Source organism: Phaethon lepturus, unplaced genomic scaffold, assembly GCF_000687285.1.
Source record: "Phaethon lepturus isolate BGI_N335 unplaced genomic scaffold, ASM68728v1 scaffold14542, whole genome shotgun sequence".
In the NCBI taxonomy this organism is placed as follows: Eukaryota; Metazoa; Chordata; class Aves; order Phaethontiformes; family Phaethontidae; genus Phaethon; species Phaethon lepturus.
In genome coordinates, this window is record NW_010524181.1 from 24,454 (window position 1) to 41,193 (window position 16,740).

General features: G+C 40.7%; 1 protein-coding gene across 1 annotated transcript in view; it reads left to right on the forward strand.

The window, feature by feature from the left end:
• Nucleotides 1–16,624, forward strand: part of RYBP (RING1 and YY1 binding protein) — a gene marked incomplete at its 5' end in the record, with an annotated part of 41,047 nt that extends 24,423 nt beyond the window's left edge. Inside the window, 3 exons of the mRNA XM_010282356.1 lie at nucleotides 11,419–11,595; nucleotides 11,710–11,808; nucleotides 16,002–16,624. Of these exons, the coding sequence (XP_010280658.1) occupies nucleotides 11,419–11,595; nucleotides 11,710–11,808; nucleotides 16,002–16,254 (529 nt within the window). The remainder of the gene's footprint in view (nucleotides 1–11,418; nucleotides 11,596–11,709; nucleotides 11,809–16,001) is intronic.
• Nucleotides 16,625–16,740: the final 116 nt, after the last annotated feature.

The window sequence follows — 16,740 nt, forward strand, 5'->3', positions numbered from 1 at the left end:
TGTGAACTTGGCGTGGCTGGGAAATGATAGAAAAGTCTTTTTTCTAAGTGTACAGTGGTCCAGTGTCACACAAGCGTAGTGAAATTTTACTCCGATAAACCAGCCCCCCCTGCACTGCCAGGGGACTCTGCAAAAGTGTTACTCAGTAGAAATTTCTCAGTTGTTTTAGCAAACTTAGCAAAGCTATCATGCCTCTTTACCCGCAGGTTAGGTATTCAGGTTATCTGCATTTCTCAAAGAGTAAGTATTAGGCAAATTTAAGCATTATGCTTAAGTGGCTGAAAGCTCCATTATGTAGTTCTTGTTAGTGACCATCGCTTACAGGTTCGGAGGCTGTTTCAGCCCTGTCGGTACTGATCTTAGGACTGTGTTTGAAAGGGTGACAGCTATTGCGAAACAAGGACTCTTGATCTTTCTGCATCACAGCTGATTTTAAAACTTAGGCTCTAAGTTTTAAAATTTCAGTCTTCAAGTTTATAGAAATTCACTTTGTATCAAAGTTAAAATTAACCTTTCATTTGCTAATAAGTTATAGAAGTTGGAAATGTGTTGTCAAAATACAAATTCTGGACCGGTGATTTGGTGTGCAGCTTCAAAATACTAAAATCTCATTCAACTCTAGCTGTACAACAGGTTGTGTTTTAGACTCACTATCTAAATGTTGATATTTTTGGAGACATAGATTAGACTATATTAATATTTCTCTTAATAATAATTGATAGGCTTCTTCAGGAACGGTTCTATATGCAATGCCACATTATTAGGCATTATATGTCGATACATATTCAAATTTGGAGATGTTTGAGCATGTTAAGAGAGAGAGAATGCTCTTATAACTCATCATCCGATAGGAGAAAAGTACAGGGTTTTCTTTGTGCTTACCCAATAGCACGCTTTTAAGAAAGATGCTTTTGGAAATGTTATCTTACTTTTTAGTTTTTGTACAAATCTTTGGGGTGGGGATCAACTTCAGAATTTAACTGACACCTCTTTTTTGGTAGGGAGCTCATTTTATCAGCATCTCTCCTTTTTTTTTCTTGTTTTGCAAAGTTTGGCATCTCTGCCGCTGTAATTTCAAAGCGTGAAACTTAAGTATCCCAAAACCTGTAGGCAGATGCTCCTGGACGGGACATGTCAAGGTGCATTAAAGGATGGTGTATACGTTACAATTTCCATTACTACTCAAGATTTCAGTGTCTGAAATGGAGGTATATATTAGGAGCAGTGATAAAGCACTTCTATAACACCAAATCTGGTATTCCTAGTTTTCAGCTTTAGCTAAGAGCTGCTAAAACAACTCTTTTCCTCAGATTTTCATTATTTCAATTTATAATACAATAACAATAAGCAGTTGCTTTGGGGAATTTGCGTGTTAAATTTTCATCAGACTTACTTAAACCCTCATGCTGCCAACTGCACCTTGTTACTCAACAGGAAGTTCTAAGCCTATTCTCTTTCCTCAGGATTATACATAGCTTAATAAACAGTCAAATAGGAAGAAGTATTTAAGTAATTGTTTTTGTTGTAAATCTGAGCATTTTATTATACACATCTTGGTTGCTGCCAGCTTTATGAACTGTGTTCAAATTTTTGCTAGTGAGAGCAGCTTATTTTTGACAAGCAAGTCAAATCGCCTTAATTTTATCATCATTCTCGCGGTAGTAGGCAAGTAAATTTTGTGCTGAGATCAGTGAATTTTCCATAACAATTTTGTAAGTCTCTGTAAATCACGGAACATTTGGTATTTTGCCATTTTGAAATCAGGTGTGTCCGTAGATGAAAACACCAGAAGCAGCTGCACAATAAATGTGACTGTTTCGGTGTACAACCTGCTGAAGTACTGGTTTGAATTTTCAGTGATGGATGAACCTGAAGCTCCGAGTGGATCAGCGAATGGGTCAATAGCATGATGAGGGAGATTGCAATAAGCTTCTAGAAATGAAGCTTGTGCAGCACTTGCAACAGATGACTAAAAATATTGGTAACCAAAGAAAATCACATACCCAAGAAAAAATTATTTAGTAGTCTCAAAGCCATCTTTTCAAGTTCAGGCTTGGCGCGATCTTCATATTTACAGTTGCATCGCATTTCGTAAAGGCTTGATTGTGGATTTTGTATGTATTAGCACAGTTTTTCTACTGCTGCAGAACCTCTTCCCTACAAATGCAATAAATGAATAGGAGGTGATGCTTTTTTCTGAATGCTTAGCCATGGACCTAACTACTACTGGTGGTAAGCAAATGCTTAGGCAGAAAGCAAGAAGGGGACTTGTAAAGTTGTTCTTGTTCAGCTGGAACTTAGGGTGATTGGGAATTGGTGCTATTGATGCCATTTTAATCTATTTAATCTATTACATATCACAAATTTTGTTTTAAGCAGGAGAGATGTATTGTGCCCTTTTTCTTAATTTCAAATTATTTTTTAAATGTGCCATTAAAAAAAACCTTAGTAGTAAATTATTTTTGATGGAAATTAGTGGAAAAGCTGTAATACTAGCTATGCACTTTTGTCTTGATTTTTTTTAATATAGTCATGCATCAGAAGTAGCTTTATCATATTTGTAAGCATAATGAAGTTGTGATCATTTGCACAGTTCTGCTTCCCCATCAAACAAGACAAAACATGCTTAAAATGTTGTAAACTTGGTGTTTTGCCAATTCTTTACTCATTTATTTAGAAGTGCGTTGAACTCCTTATTTAAGGAAATGTGCTTTGTTTTGTAATGAAGGCCAGAAAAAAGTAATTCACACTTTTTCCCATTCTAGACCTTAAAAAGACGTTCCTGTTGGAAATGATTCCAGCAGATGAACGCAGGCACAACTTAAGCAGTGTACACAGCTCTTCAGCACTGCCTTGCTGTTGTGTATAATTAAATACATATATATCTCTGTGTGTATTTTTATATACACGTACACACACGATACACAGGTGTGCACCGCACCGCCGGTGAGGACAGGCATGCGGGCTGCAGGGATGGAGCTGAGTCCAGCCAGGAGCAGTTGCCGTCGTCGGAGCAGGTCTCTGCTGGCTGGGGATTTGGACTAGGCAGAGAAAGCAACTGGAGGCTGAGCATCTGCCGGACAGCCTCGGGGCTTTCGCTGGCGCTCGTTAGCTGCCGCAGATTAGATATGAAATTGTCTCCTGTGCAGCTCAGGTGCTACAGATGAGAGGATGGGTGAGACTGCCAGCGCCGCCTGAGCTTCCAGGTGGGCCCTTAGTCTAAAAGGGGAAATAGAGCAGTATTTCTTCCAAAACTTCAGCGTGACATAGTAAGTTAAATTTTACGGTATTAGTGGTTCAGTAAACCTCAAGCTCTCTTCCAATAACTGATACTCGGCATTGTTATTCGCTATCGCCACTATTTTCCCTCCATGGTCTGGTATCAAAGCAGCCTGAAGAACAACTTGTGTTTAACTCTTCCTTTTGTCATCTTGTGATTTCAAATTAAATAGCTGCAAAAGGGGGGAGTTGTTGTTGTTCTTGAGAAGCGGTGTTTTGCAGGAGACCTTGTATGGATGGCTCTTCGATCTCCAGAGTGTACAGGAGCTTTTGTTTGCTACCGTCCTGCACTACTCAGTATCATGCACCCTCCACAGAGGCATATCAGAATAAACCTGTAGCGCAAAATATGTGCACCACACAATGCTACACATGGTTTTTTGAATTATTTTTATAAGAGTGTGTGGTAGAGAAGCACAAAGACCCAGGGCAGTAAGGTAAGCAGAGCCCCTGAGACTGGGTGGAGGAGACCCAGGTTTATCACCAGTCTCTGGCTCGGTACTTTTTAACCAGAAAGCCCAGCCGGTGATTTATGAATATCCCTTGGCGGGTGCCAGGGAGGAGGGGAGTGGAAGATGTTTTGTGCAAGTTCTGTATACTTGCAAAAGTGCAAACAGTGGTGCTTCTCCACTGAAAATTTTTCAACAAATTCCCAAATTGCCCCATTCTCTGGCTTGGGGCTCTTTTCTTGCTGGCAGCCCACCGGGTCCTAAGTCCAGCACCGTATAGGATGTGTTTTATCTAATTTGGTGTGAGATTAATGGTCCTGATTTGCTTTCATGTTTGGATTTGTGGTAGTACCTATGTGACCAATTACAAGAAACGTTATTTGCAGTTTTCAGTTCTGTACTGTATTAGAGTGGGTGTTTTGAGAACTTGTGACTACTCGCAGCTTGTGTGGCAAAATTCTGGTCAAACTGCCTCCAAAAACATCTTACGGCCCTGACTTTAGACTATTTTGTAATGGGATTATATGAAATAATGTATATTTAAAAAGAACTGTAAAATTATTGCAAAACCTATTATACTATGCTATTGAGCAGTCATGCTGAAATAGTTTCATAGATCAATTCTGTAACTCATTTACTACTGGATTTGCAATTTTTAGCATATTTTCACTAAAAAAAATCAGAAATGTGAGCTGCAAAACCTGTGAAGTGGCAACTCTGGGAATAAAATTCTTTGATTTATATGCTTTGATTTGTAAATATGCCCAAATAATTAAAAATAAGCAGTGCTAAGACTCCTGTAACAAGAATTGAGTATTTGTTTTACAGGCATCATTCAAAGAGGCTCAGCTACCCCATAGTGGCACAGAGGCAGTGACTAGCCACTTTCCAGCAAACAGTAATGCCTGTCGTGTTGTGTAAAGGGAGATGGCAGCTTGCATTTCATTTCATAACTTTTCCATTCTTAATTTGATTTAAAAAAAAGGGTGGGTGAAGAACAGCAAGTTTTTACCCTAAAAGGCAGGGAGCTGTCAGCTTTGTGAGACCAAATATTAAGTATTGCTAATAATTTCAAACTTCCTGAAGTTTAAAAACATATGTACTGTGGGAAGTCTTCAAACCCGAAGTCTAAAAACTTCTGGTGGACAAACGTAAAGTTTAAAACACTCTTCCGAAATCTGAACAGCTCAGGTCTTGTTGTCATGGCCAGGAATAGCTATTGCAAAACTGAGGCACCTTTATCTCTGCGTTGCCTATCCTTGGCTCTCCAAGGAGATGGGAGGCAGCGGGCTGAATGGTGGTGGATGATGTTGAACGGTTTATTGGAGGCTTGCTGGAGGTGGCTGTACATTTTTAAATGTGCTTAGTTTATTTTGTGGCAAACAATTGTTTTGTTTGTGTGAAGCTGTTACTTACTTTCACATTTTTTCCAAAATGTTCAACCTTAACACTCAGGAATCTTTCAGACACGTTGCTGGGCCCTTCTGTGTAAGGTTAGTAGCAAATGCCATTCTCTTCTTCAGCTGAAAGATAACCCTGTCCTGCTGGCAGTGCAGTGAAAAACCAAAACCTGCAGCCCAGAAGTGGATGTTCCTTAGATTAACTTCCGTATTTTTAAATACCTGTCTTCTAAATAAAAGCACAGCATTAGCACACCAGTGTTAAAGGAAAATTCTATTCTTCCAATAAAATCCCATATTTCTTGCTGTTTGTCCTTCTAGTCTTCTTCTACTGTTTTTATTGTCTTGTATTACAGGGAGAGCTTCTCAGATAAATGTATACAGCATCCATACTGCTTTGTGGTTGTACACTAAGGACAATTTGTCCATTCATCCTTTTTCTTGTTGCTAAAAAGGACCGTGTGGTCATAGCAAATGAGCTGGAAAATATGCATGTAAGAATGAGTGCTCACCCCATCATGTTTATGGCTTAATTTCTCCAAAGCTTTGGTTCTTCTGGATGTAAAATTCTTCTACGGAGATGTTAATTTTTTTTTATGTGTTCATGAGTTAGTTTCTAACCTTGCTTTACAGTGTTGCTCAGAAGTATGCTTATCGTATTATTGTTGTGGCACTGTTTTGTAAACACATATAAATACTTTTAGTCTTGTTTTCTCATTTTCATTTGAGTAAAGATATATTCATCTGTGACTAGGATTATTAAAATAATCATGTACTTCACACTGCACAGCGTATGAAGCACCGTTTCTCAAAGAAACGGCGAGCTGTGCAGAGGTCTGCTGGTATCGCCGCTTGCATCAAAGCCAGAACAGCATGAAATTATCCAAATCCTCGGTACTTCATGTTACATGAGGCTTTTGACTCTGAAATCCCACTTGATGCCACTTTCATTCTTCTGATAACATAGCTGTAGGAAAGTAAGAGCAATTGTAATTAGATCCACATTGCTGGGGATTGCCGGAGTCCCTCAAGGTCTCTGTGCGCTGCTGTGGGTGTAAAGCCCGGCTCTGTCTCCGCTCCGCAGTGTCCGCTCCGCAGTGTCCGCAGGAGGCGAGCGGCTTGCCTTCTCTCAAGGCAGCGGCACCAAAGAAATCCCACACAGATACAGAAATCGGGGTCACATGACAAACATGGTGCAGCTTATCCTCCCATACCCCTGTTGAAATCCAGGTACGAGTAACTAATGTGTGTTGGATGTGCTGTGTGATTTGTGCTGCTCTACTCTTAAGCCCCGTTGCTGGGGTCAGGAGTGGAGCAGCAGAATTCCTGGGCGTCAGTGCTCTGGATTTGGTCCCAAGACAGGCTTTAAGGGGAAGCTTTGAGGTATGGAAGAAATGCAGGTGGTGAAGCACTGCGAGATACTTGCCAGAACCTTAAAAGTATGTATTTTTTTCTGTTTTCAAGAGCACAGTAACATAGGCAATGAGCCCTTGGTGAAACGTCTTGCTTTTATTCTGCTTCCTGTGAGCAAAACATCCCAGTGTCACTTCATATGACAATCTGGGGGCATAGTATTCGCAGTCATAATGTTTCTGCGCAGGTTTGTTATTAAAAGGTAGTAAAGAGTATTTGTGTGCATCATTTGCGATAGTTGATGGTAAAGACCGAGGTGCTAAACCCTCACTGGGAATAGACAAATATATTTCAGCCTTTTCATGCATCAGTATCTCTTCGCTGTGAGGACCATGAATTGTTGCACAAATATCTGTTGCTGTGATGTAAACTACAGTTTAACTAATGTGAAAGAATTTATTTGGTTGAACATAACTTTGGAAGCACGGTTTAATTGATCTTAGTTTTGGAGAGGGAGAAGACAGTCCTCTTTATATTGAAAAAAGAAAAGAGATGTTGTTCATTTGTTTGTCACATCAGGGTTGGATTTTGATGGTTGAGTCTTTACCCAGGCTGTTGCTTAAATTAAGGGAAAATTGTCCAAGCAAAACATAACTTTATCTTAATGTTCCAGTGGAAGGAAACGTACCTAGTTCAGAGTTACATTGAAAATTTGTTTATGATGTTCACTTGTTGGCATTTGTCATTGCACAGTACTGGCTTCTCTGTTTTTTAAAGCACTCACCCAATACTAAGTGCAGAGCAGGTGTATGTAATGGTGGCTGTAAAGGTGTAATAGCACACGTCTGTTTGGAGGGACACAGCAAGGAGAGGTTCAAGCAAGGAGTCTTGTAGCAGTTGGGCCAGTAGACCTGGTGGCCTGCAAGAGGAGGCAGAGCACCACGGCTCAGTGTTTGGTGTCTGCTTAGGAATTCGAGAACCAAATGTAATATTGAAGTAGTGCATCTCTTCAAATCATATTTTGGAAGTTGAAGCTTGTTAGCTGTGGTTTGTGTATAAATTTGTTAGTTTAAACCTTTTACTAAATGACAACATAGTTGTTCCTTCAGTGTGAGTGCTGGTTAGAAAGCTTGGAAGATGCCGAGTTGGGGGTTGATTTTGTTACTTGGATGTATTCTTTGTTTATATGAAGTGTTTTAATTTTACAGAGAGTAAGCTCATGAGTGGATTTGGGGTAAAACCGGTTAACACTTGTTTCTGGGGCTATTTATTCTTACAAAAAATTTAGAAGGGGCTACGATTCTGTTCAGGATATTCTGCTTGAATGATAACTTATATTAAAAAGGTACTGGTGTATTTGGGTTGAAGCATTCTGTTTGGAGATTACAAAACCCACCCCAAACAATAAAAAAAAAAAAAACAAACCCAAACCAAAACAAAAAACCCCAAACAAAGGGCCAGCTGGAACAAAATTAGGGACAGGGAGACTCAGACATATTGTAGTGTTCAAAAACAGAAAAAGAAAAAAGGGATCCTTCTGTTCTTAGGACTTCAAATTCTATGATAGAAGGCGGAGCACGTTAAATCATTGCAGCCCAAGTGGGAAGGAGGCTTGCTTTTCTCCACTGATATTTTTTTCCCCTTGTTCAAATTCTGGAAGGCGAGACGACTAGTATCCACTGCAGGGTATTTCTGACTTTGTGCTTTCCCTTATTTCTAGAAGGCAACGCAGACTACCTGCTGCCACAGCTGGGGAAGAATTCGCAGCGCTCATGCAGAGGGTGGCTGCTTTGACAAACGGCGTGACTAGGATAGGACACGGATGGCCGTAGGGGCAGGAGCGGTGTCCGGAGGGATGGCCTGTGCTAGGGATGCTAGATGAGATCAGCGTTAGCCCTTGGAGTGTGTTTTTGGTGCACAGGGAAACTTGGAGCAAGTTTTGGATATTGCAGCTACTTTGCTCAATTGTGGTTACTATGGTTATAGTTAGCTGTGGTTAAAAATGTGCTGCTAAACTTGCTTTGCTTGGCTTTTTGTAAAGGGCTTGTAACCAGTGTACCCTGGCTGTAGTAGTAGTGTGGGCCTTATTTGAAGGGTTTTATTACTCCTCTTATTATTACTCTTAGTATGCCAGTTACTTACCTGCTTTTTAACCTTCCTAATCTTGCTGCTAGTGTGAGTGAAATGGCCAAAGTGGAAAGTACTGGGTATTTGCATTATTTAAAAAATAAAATAAAATAAAATAATCTGTTCTCCTAGTACAGCAAATCTTGAAAGATGCTCAGTGTTGACCGAAGTCTCGGCAGCTTTCTGCTCCCTTCCTCTGTGCAGCAGGAGACACCCCGTCAGCGAGGGCTGGCCCCCTTCCCGCAGGTCTCCTGCCTGCGCACACTGCTTGCTGCCTGCTCTCTTCGCTTTCAGTTTTGGGTTTGCCCTTAGCAGAGAGCCTTTGTGGTGTGTAAGAAGGAATATGCAAATACAGGTTTTGGAGAGGTTGTGCTAGGTATGTCAGTGACTGGCCAGAAAATGATAAAACTTACTAAAATGTAGCGTGCTGTCACAGGCACAGATAAGGAACAGGAGAACATGGGGCGAAGTGTCTCCACAGGAGCACTTTAAGGCTGATCTTTTTTAGTTTCAGCCTTCTCTAGGGAGCTGCAGTGTGACTTATTTTTTTTCTATTTTAGTTCAGTTGAAGTTTCCATTTTAAAATGTATATCTTTATTCAAGCAGCACAGCACTCTTGCAACAAGAATGGCAGCTTGGTAGCTGCGGAGGTTGGACATAAGGCTTGGAAATAACATCGCAAGCAGACACATCAGAGTCATGCAAAGTAGAAAAACTTTGAAGGTGCTCTTATTCTTGAATCGGGATTTCCCATGAATGGATAAGGTTTCTGACTTAGCTGGTTGTGTAAACAGCAAATAACTGTAAGTCTGGGCAGAAGTGGCAGCTTCAAGCAGTGAGGTTAATCATGTATAATCATGTAGGGAGATGGTATCTGCCCTCTCTTTGAAGATCTCTTGACAATTTATCTCTTTTTAACCTTTTTTTTTTCTTTTGAGTAGGCGGTTAGCAGGTTGCTTGACACAAGCTACTGTTGTCAGCTTTTAGTGTGGTTGCATCAATCTGAAAATCTTTTTCCATGTAACCAAAACACTTTTTCTTACGTGTTTATTCTCAGTCATAGAGACAGAAATTGCTGTATGCGGGACTTTAAATGCAAGGATGCTAAGTATCTTCACTGTTCTGTGGAACAGGTTGCTGCTTGACCTGATCTGCAAAATGTTTCAGCATCATAATTATTTAAAGCTGAAGATCAGATCATCTTTGTTCACTCAGAAATGTATTCAGATTGTAAGCATAAAATGCATTATAGTTTCTACGTTGGGTGAAAAATCCAAATGCTAGTAGTGTTGAGGTGGGTCGGGGGATTACAACCTGTTGCATAGACTTTATAAAAAGCTGTGGTAGTGAAATTAAATAATGGGTATATCTGGCTTCAGTAACAGCATCTTGGTACCATTATACAGAAAACCAGTGCCAAGAGAGGTTTATTAGATACTTGGATTTTCCTGTGACAGGGAGTAGAACTTCTCTGGGTGTTCCGCTGTCTGTATCATCTCTAAATGCAGATGTTACACGTGAACGATTAGTGTTTTGTACATTTATTTTATACACATGAAACCACTAAATAGCTTCTTAAAGTCTCTCTAGATGTTTGTAGTAAAAACTGGGTGTAGGTACAGAGCTCTGCAGCAGAAACCCTTGGGTTTCTGTGTTCCAGCTGTAGTCTTAATGATGCTCGCGTACTGCTTTCATTGACAATCTGTTGTAGTCTGATGTATGTATAAAGTTTAAATCATATTTATGACTGATATAACGGCTATGGACAAGCTTGAGCAACTGTTGCAATTAGTATTCAGCTCATAATGGAGGGCTAATGGAGCTGATAACCTGGCTTTCTCCCCCACCCCCAAGCTGTGTGGACACAGGGAGCATAGATCTTTCTGGCGTGTGGAAGGGGTCGAATCGGCTATTCGGTCAGAGTATAAACTGCTTTGTGATATGCCAGACAAGCAAGGAGAGGTTTTGAGTTGTTAAGCTGAGAGGACATGAGAGTTTGGATGAGGAATGCAGGAGAGAGGAAGGTACAAATTTCTGTGGGACTGAGGATTGGTAACCAAGGTATGGGTTACATACAAAGCGCTTGCTTTGTATTTTTAATAAATCATGATTTGAAATGGAAATAGCCTTTGAAAGACAGTTTGCTTATGTATTTTGTCTGAGCACCATTGGGGACTGCAGACAATTGTGTGAAGACGGTGTGTCGGGGGCTGGCACGGCTGTTCCCCCATGGAAGCATGAATGCCCGCTTGTCTTCTGTGCTCCTGCCAGTGAGCTTTGGTCCCGGGCCTCGGGACAAAGTCATCTCAGTTACCTTCTCTTGTTCTTTGTTATTTATGTGAGGTTTGCTGCTTCAGGGGACCCAGAAGCTCATTTGAAAAATTAAATTGAAAGATATGAAGGAGACCGATGTTTATCAGGCAACTTCTTTTTATCTCTCTCTCTGTTCCTTCCCTTAAAGCGTAGCCACAGTGCGTGGCTGGCAACTTCTTGAAAGCTGCTTTTTCACTCTTGTCCCCCCCAAGATTGGCAGTGATTTCATGATATGGGTGGAAGAAAGGGAGCATTATACATTAAGAATGTTAGATCAGGCTAAAAACTGATGAAACGGCAGTTTGGAGTATTTCTTAGTTTTAAAATTTCTATCTTGTTCAGTTGCAGCAGTAGTATTTCACAGTAAATAAGGACATCCATTTGGTTCTTTAAATGGAGTACTCTGGTTGCTGAAATAAATCTTCATACTGCTTTTGGTGAAGTCATTTTTACTATGTAAAATTGACTATAGATCCCTCTCTTTATTCTCATTATAGAAAACCTAGAATAAATTCTCAGTTGGTGGCACAACAAGTTGCCCAGCAATACGCAACCCCACCACCGCCTAAGAAGGAGAAGAAGGAGAAAGTGGAAAAACAAGACAAAGAAAAACCCGACAAAGAGAAGGAAATTAGTCCAAGTGTTACAAAGAAGAACACTAACAAGAAGACTAAGTAAGTTTGAAGGATGCGCTATGAAATGTGGAGTGATTTCAGTAGCACTGTGCATTGATTAATTGTGCGGTTGATCTAACATCGTACTCTCCCTCTTCCCTCCAATTCTTACAGACCAAAGTCCGATATTGTGAAAGATCCTCCTAGCGAAGCAAACAGTATACAGTCTGGGAATACTACAACAAAGACCAGCGACTCAAATCACACTTCAAGGTAACTTTAGTATAAAGTTAAGCTCTCGCTATCTGAGAACTGTGTTAAATAGCAGACACTTTTTTTGATGGGCTGACAGAGACAGAGTACTGTCTAACCCACAAGGGTCTGTCACTGTTAGTATGGCAAGACCATCAGTGGCTAGGAGCCTTCTCCATGTACGAGCACTCAAAACCTCTGCCTGGGAGAACAGATTCAGGCATTGGAAATACCTGTTCTGTTGTCCACTCGGTTTTCGTTTCTCTGCTAAAATAACCACATCATCGATTGGGCAGTAGGGCTTTTGGCTGTAAAACGCAGTGGGAGGAGAAAATTAACCAGCGATTGTAGTGGCCTTTACCAAATTCTTATCATCACTTGATAGCAGTAGCAAAGGTTACTTTTTTACCTCCTTATCTGTAATTCAGTCACTGTAATTGTTAAGATAGTTCTCCAAGTATATGGGAATTAAAAGACTGCATGAACAGTTTTGTTGGAATCTTGCTATCAACCAAAAGCATGAATGGTTGGTTTCGTATTTGTTTAAGTTTCAAATGAGTAGCTGTCTATGAGAGAGGTTTATTCCTAGTCTTGCCTATACTGATGCTCCATGCTTGTTTTAAGTGATGCCTCGTGCTCTATTTCTTAAATAAAAAATTTGGTATCAAAGTATAATTTTTATATTATTGAACTTGATCTACGAGAGGCAGAATTCAAGTGGGTGCTTTGCCTGTATGGGCTACATAAGAATTGCATCACTTCAAAAAAATGTTCTGTAATAGATACAGTAGAGTGAATCCACGTGAACTGAAGCAATATTAGTTAGCTGCAAACAGTTGTAAAGCACATGGGAAACATGATTTGCTGTTACTGCTGTTAGCATTAAGATTGGCAAGACATGACTCTGCAGAGAACTGTTGTCTTGGAAGTTTTTTAAGTAATATGTTGAAAACGTTTAGTAAGAGTGAATATCTCTTACACAGTAACTCACTTGAATGTAGTGAGGGCATTGTGGGATTTGCTGTGCTGGAAGACTTGAGCTGTTTGTGGGAACTGCTGTTAACTCTTCCTCAGCCCCCAAAGGTCTAAGTGTCCATTCCTGATTTGATTATAGAAATATAGCTGTATTGCAGTGACTTTTTTTTGGTCCTGTCCTTTTTTAAATGGTTCTTATTTTGAGGCTTTGGATGCAGGAGACTTGATGCACTTGACTAATGAGATAATATTAAATTGATAGATCACATCAAATAATTGTTTTTACTCCTCAAAGGAGTCACTCTGTCTACTGCAGAGTCTTTTAGTCCATGTTTTGTGGCAAGCTTTTGTCATTCCTAATTAATCCTTAATACTATCAGTTATAGCTGGATATTTTTAAGGGATACATCATCTTCTTCCATTATTAAACTGTCTTTTAAAATGTTCAGTTTAGTGGAACTTTTCTTGCAATTCACTGCCCTCAGGAGTGCTCTCAAGAGTCTTTTTAAAGGATCTGATTTTACCGGAGTCACAAGTTACCTGTTCAGGTTTCTTTCATGCTCAGGTTTCTTACTGTTTTTTGTAAATTGTCTTTTAAGGATCTCTGTGGATTTTATAAGGAATCCTGTTTGAACTCCTTGGAGAGCATGTCTCTTTCTGACTAAGTATCTTGGTTTATTCCAGATCTTCCTGTGCACTTTCAGATCGGTTGTTTTGAAACATGTTTCTTACTTGGCCATAAACCTTTTCAGCTATAAAAGTATTTAATTTTGCAAAATAACGTGAATGGGACAATCCCTTTCCTTTCTATAGGAAGCAAAAATTGTATGCATGTGTGGAAGAGATTGTCTGGAGGTTTCCATCTGTGCTTCATCAGCTCTTTGCACAGGGGAGACCCCTAAAACTTCCCGCAGAAATGATTGGAGGGGTCAGTTCTAAAGCTGACATTAAGAATATGTTTGTGAGTGGGACTGCTGAGAAATCCTGCACCTCAGCTCTGCTTCTCCCCAGTCCTTCCATGTTACTTTGTCATGGCATTTAAAGATGCATGGGTAGTTTCACTCAGGTGCTTGATGCATGGCTTATCTCAGAGGCTGCTGGTAGCAGGAACTTTTGTGAGCAAAACTTAATGCATCTTAGGCCATGTGAACTTTTTTTCGTTCTTTTTTCTTTTTTTCTAAATATGACTGTCAGTGCTGGCTTTTGACAAGCAATAGCAGGAGTGCTTGTTCAACCCTGTAGAAAGGTGGATGCAGTAAAGTTTTGTTCCGCGCTCTGGGCCAGTATTTTTTTTGTCTGTTTCTGAGTACAGGAGAAAACAAATGACCCAGGCAAATTACAGGAAGAACTGGGTTTCCTAAAGGAACTTGGGGCTTAGGGAGGAAAATACGTACATGTACTACGCTTCCGGGAACGCTTGCTGCTGTGTTTGCTGCCGATGCTTTGGGGGCAGCCTTCATCTGCTGAGACTCTACCTGAAAGCCGACAGAAACCCCCAAAACTTGCTGAGCTAGCTGACCTTTCTTGTTACCCACAAACAAGGTGACGTCATTTAATCTAGCCTGTGGTTACACGTTGAATTTGGCAACTCCTGCAAGCGCGTACGCACAGTGCATGCATGTGGGCGTGCGTGTCTGCTGTGGGAATTCACCAAGCACAGCTATGGGTCTGAAAAGGCTGGTCCCTCAACTCCAGCGCTGTTCCGAGTGGGAGGTTTTACTGACGGTTATCCCAGCATAGCAGTATTTTAACTGTATTTTCTATTGGAAATGCTTTTCCTGTGGTACTTGTTAAAAATTGAGACAGCCTCCTAGGTTAGATATGAAAATACTATTTTTGGTGCAGCAATTCCATTTTTGGTAAGAGAGTTTGCAGAAATACAGTTGCTGTATTTTTTAAGCTATACATCCATCCTTGATACTTTATTCTGTCTAGTTCTAGAATACCACTCGTATAACTACTTTCTAAGGCCTTTCCCCTTGTTAACTTAGTACTGCAAGCCATTGAGTAGGCATGGCAAAGTCAGCTTAATTTCCTCTCTTTTTTTTTTGTTGTTTTGGCTGTGTTAGCCTGGTGTCCTGCAGACAAGGAGGAGGAAAGGTAGATTTGATTTAAAAGCTGGAGCTTGATCCCGATGTGAACTAACCTTCCCTCCGTCCCTCCAGAATAGGGCAATTCTCAGCAAGCTACTTTTCACTGATGTGTAAAGACTCTCTTTTATTTCCCTATTGGGAATAAGCCTGACCCTTAATTAGGAGCAAAAGCTGTAAATTGCAGCAGTTGCTGCAGCTGACTTGGAATTTGCTGGTAGCTGGAGGAGTGTCTGAGGTTTGTTGTATCAGAGCTTTGGACCAGCCCCTGAAATGTGCATGAATGTCGGCTTCCTAGAGTCTACACCCTTATTAGCCACATTACTAATTGAATGATAGCACAGCATGCAAATTACTGAGATAATCCTGAGCTATAAATACCACTGTGTGTTCTCTTCTGGTGGTTTTGATTTATTTTTTTTTTTCTTTTCCCTTTTTTCCCCTTCCCCTAACCAAAAGTGCTAGCTGCAAAAAATACCATTATACATTCTGGATTTTATTTACAATAGCTTTGGTTCCAGAGGGAACATTTTGAGCAGTTTTATACATAGGCTGATTGGGCATCTGATTTGTATAAGCTCAAAGCAGTTGAAAGAGAAGCCAAGTTGTCCCAGTGCCTGTGTTGTTTGCAGCTGCAGAGTTCCAATATGGGAATGAAAGAGCCGTGGTCAAATGCTTTCATGTGGTTTTGTATTGCAGAGTCACAGCCTTGTCTCATAACATCAGGGCACATGATGAGATGGTGAATTTAGATAAGAGAACTCTTTCATCTGCCCCTTGGGGAGAAGATCCTTTGGTTTGTCTGGCTCCTGTCCGCTTGGCTCTGCTGTAGTGTCCTCCTTTCTGGCAGAGTTGGATTAGAGATAAGTCCACAGCAGAGCCCCCTTTGCAGAGCTCTGCAGGACAGGTTTTTCCTCTGGGGCCAAGCATGCTGCTGCAGCCCTCACAGCCCGGGCTGTCGCAGGGAGCAGAAGGTCAAACCTTCGTCCTCCGCTGTGCAGCACTTACCAGGTTCTCCTCCCCGTTCTTGCCATCTGTGCAGGCGAGGAGGACAAGTCACACAATTTGTTGTCGAGTGCTTTTTCTAATAAACTTTTTCTTGCTTGTTTATTTTTACCCTCTATATAAATGTTTTCTCATTTATTTTAGACCCAGACTGAAAAATGTGGACAGAAGTACCGCGCAGCAGCTGGCAGTCACAGTGGGAAATGTCACAGTAATTATCACAGACTTTAAAGAAAAGACTCGCTCCTCTTCCACGTCATCTTCTACAGTGACCTCCAGTGCAGGATCAGAACAACAGAATCAGAGCAGCTCGGGCTCTGAGAGCACAGACAAGGGCTCGTCCCGTTCCTCCACGCCAAAGGGGGACATGTCAGCAGTCAACGACGAATCTTTCTGAAAATTGCACATGGAATTGTGGAAACTATGAATCAGGGTATGAAATTCAAACACTCCACCTGCCCATGCTGTTCAAATCCTGGAGAGCCTCTTCTGTGCTTGAACACACATTTTCTCGGACATCGACCTCTTACTGATGCAACCAGGATAATTTCTGCTTGCCGTGGGCATCTGGCCACCAAGGAATTTCTCACCCTAACGATTACTCTTGACACTTTTATGTATTCCATTGTTTTATATGATTTTCCTAACAATCATTTATAATTGGATGTGCTCCTGAATCTACTTTTTTATAATATCTGCTGTGCACAATTTTCCATGAACATTACAACTTTTTGTTTTGGGGTAGGGAGCGGGTGGGGAGGGAAGGGGGCTTTATTTATTGCATTCACAAACTCCATCCTCTTTCAACATATCCTTTTTAAGTTCAGTTCTTCTTCCAGTTATACTGTGTACTATCAGTTTTGATATAAATTATATATAAATA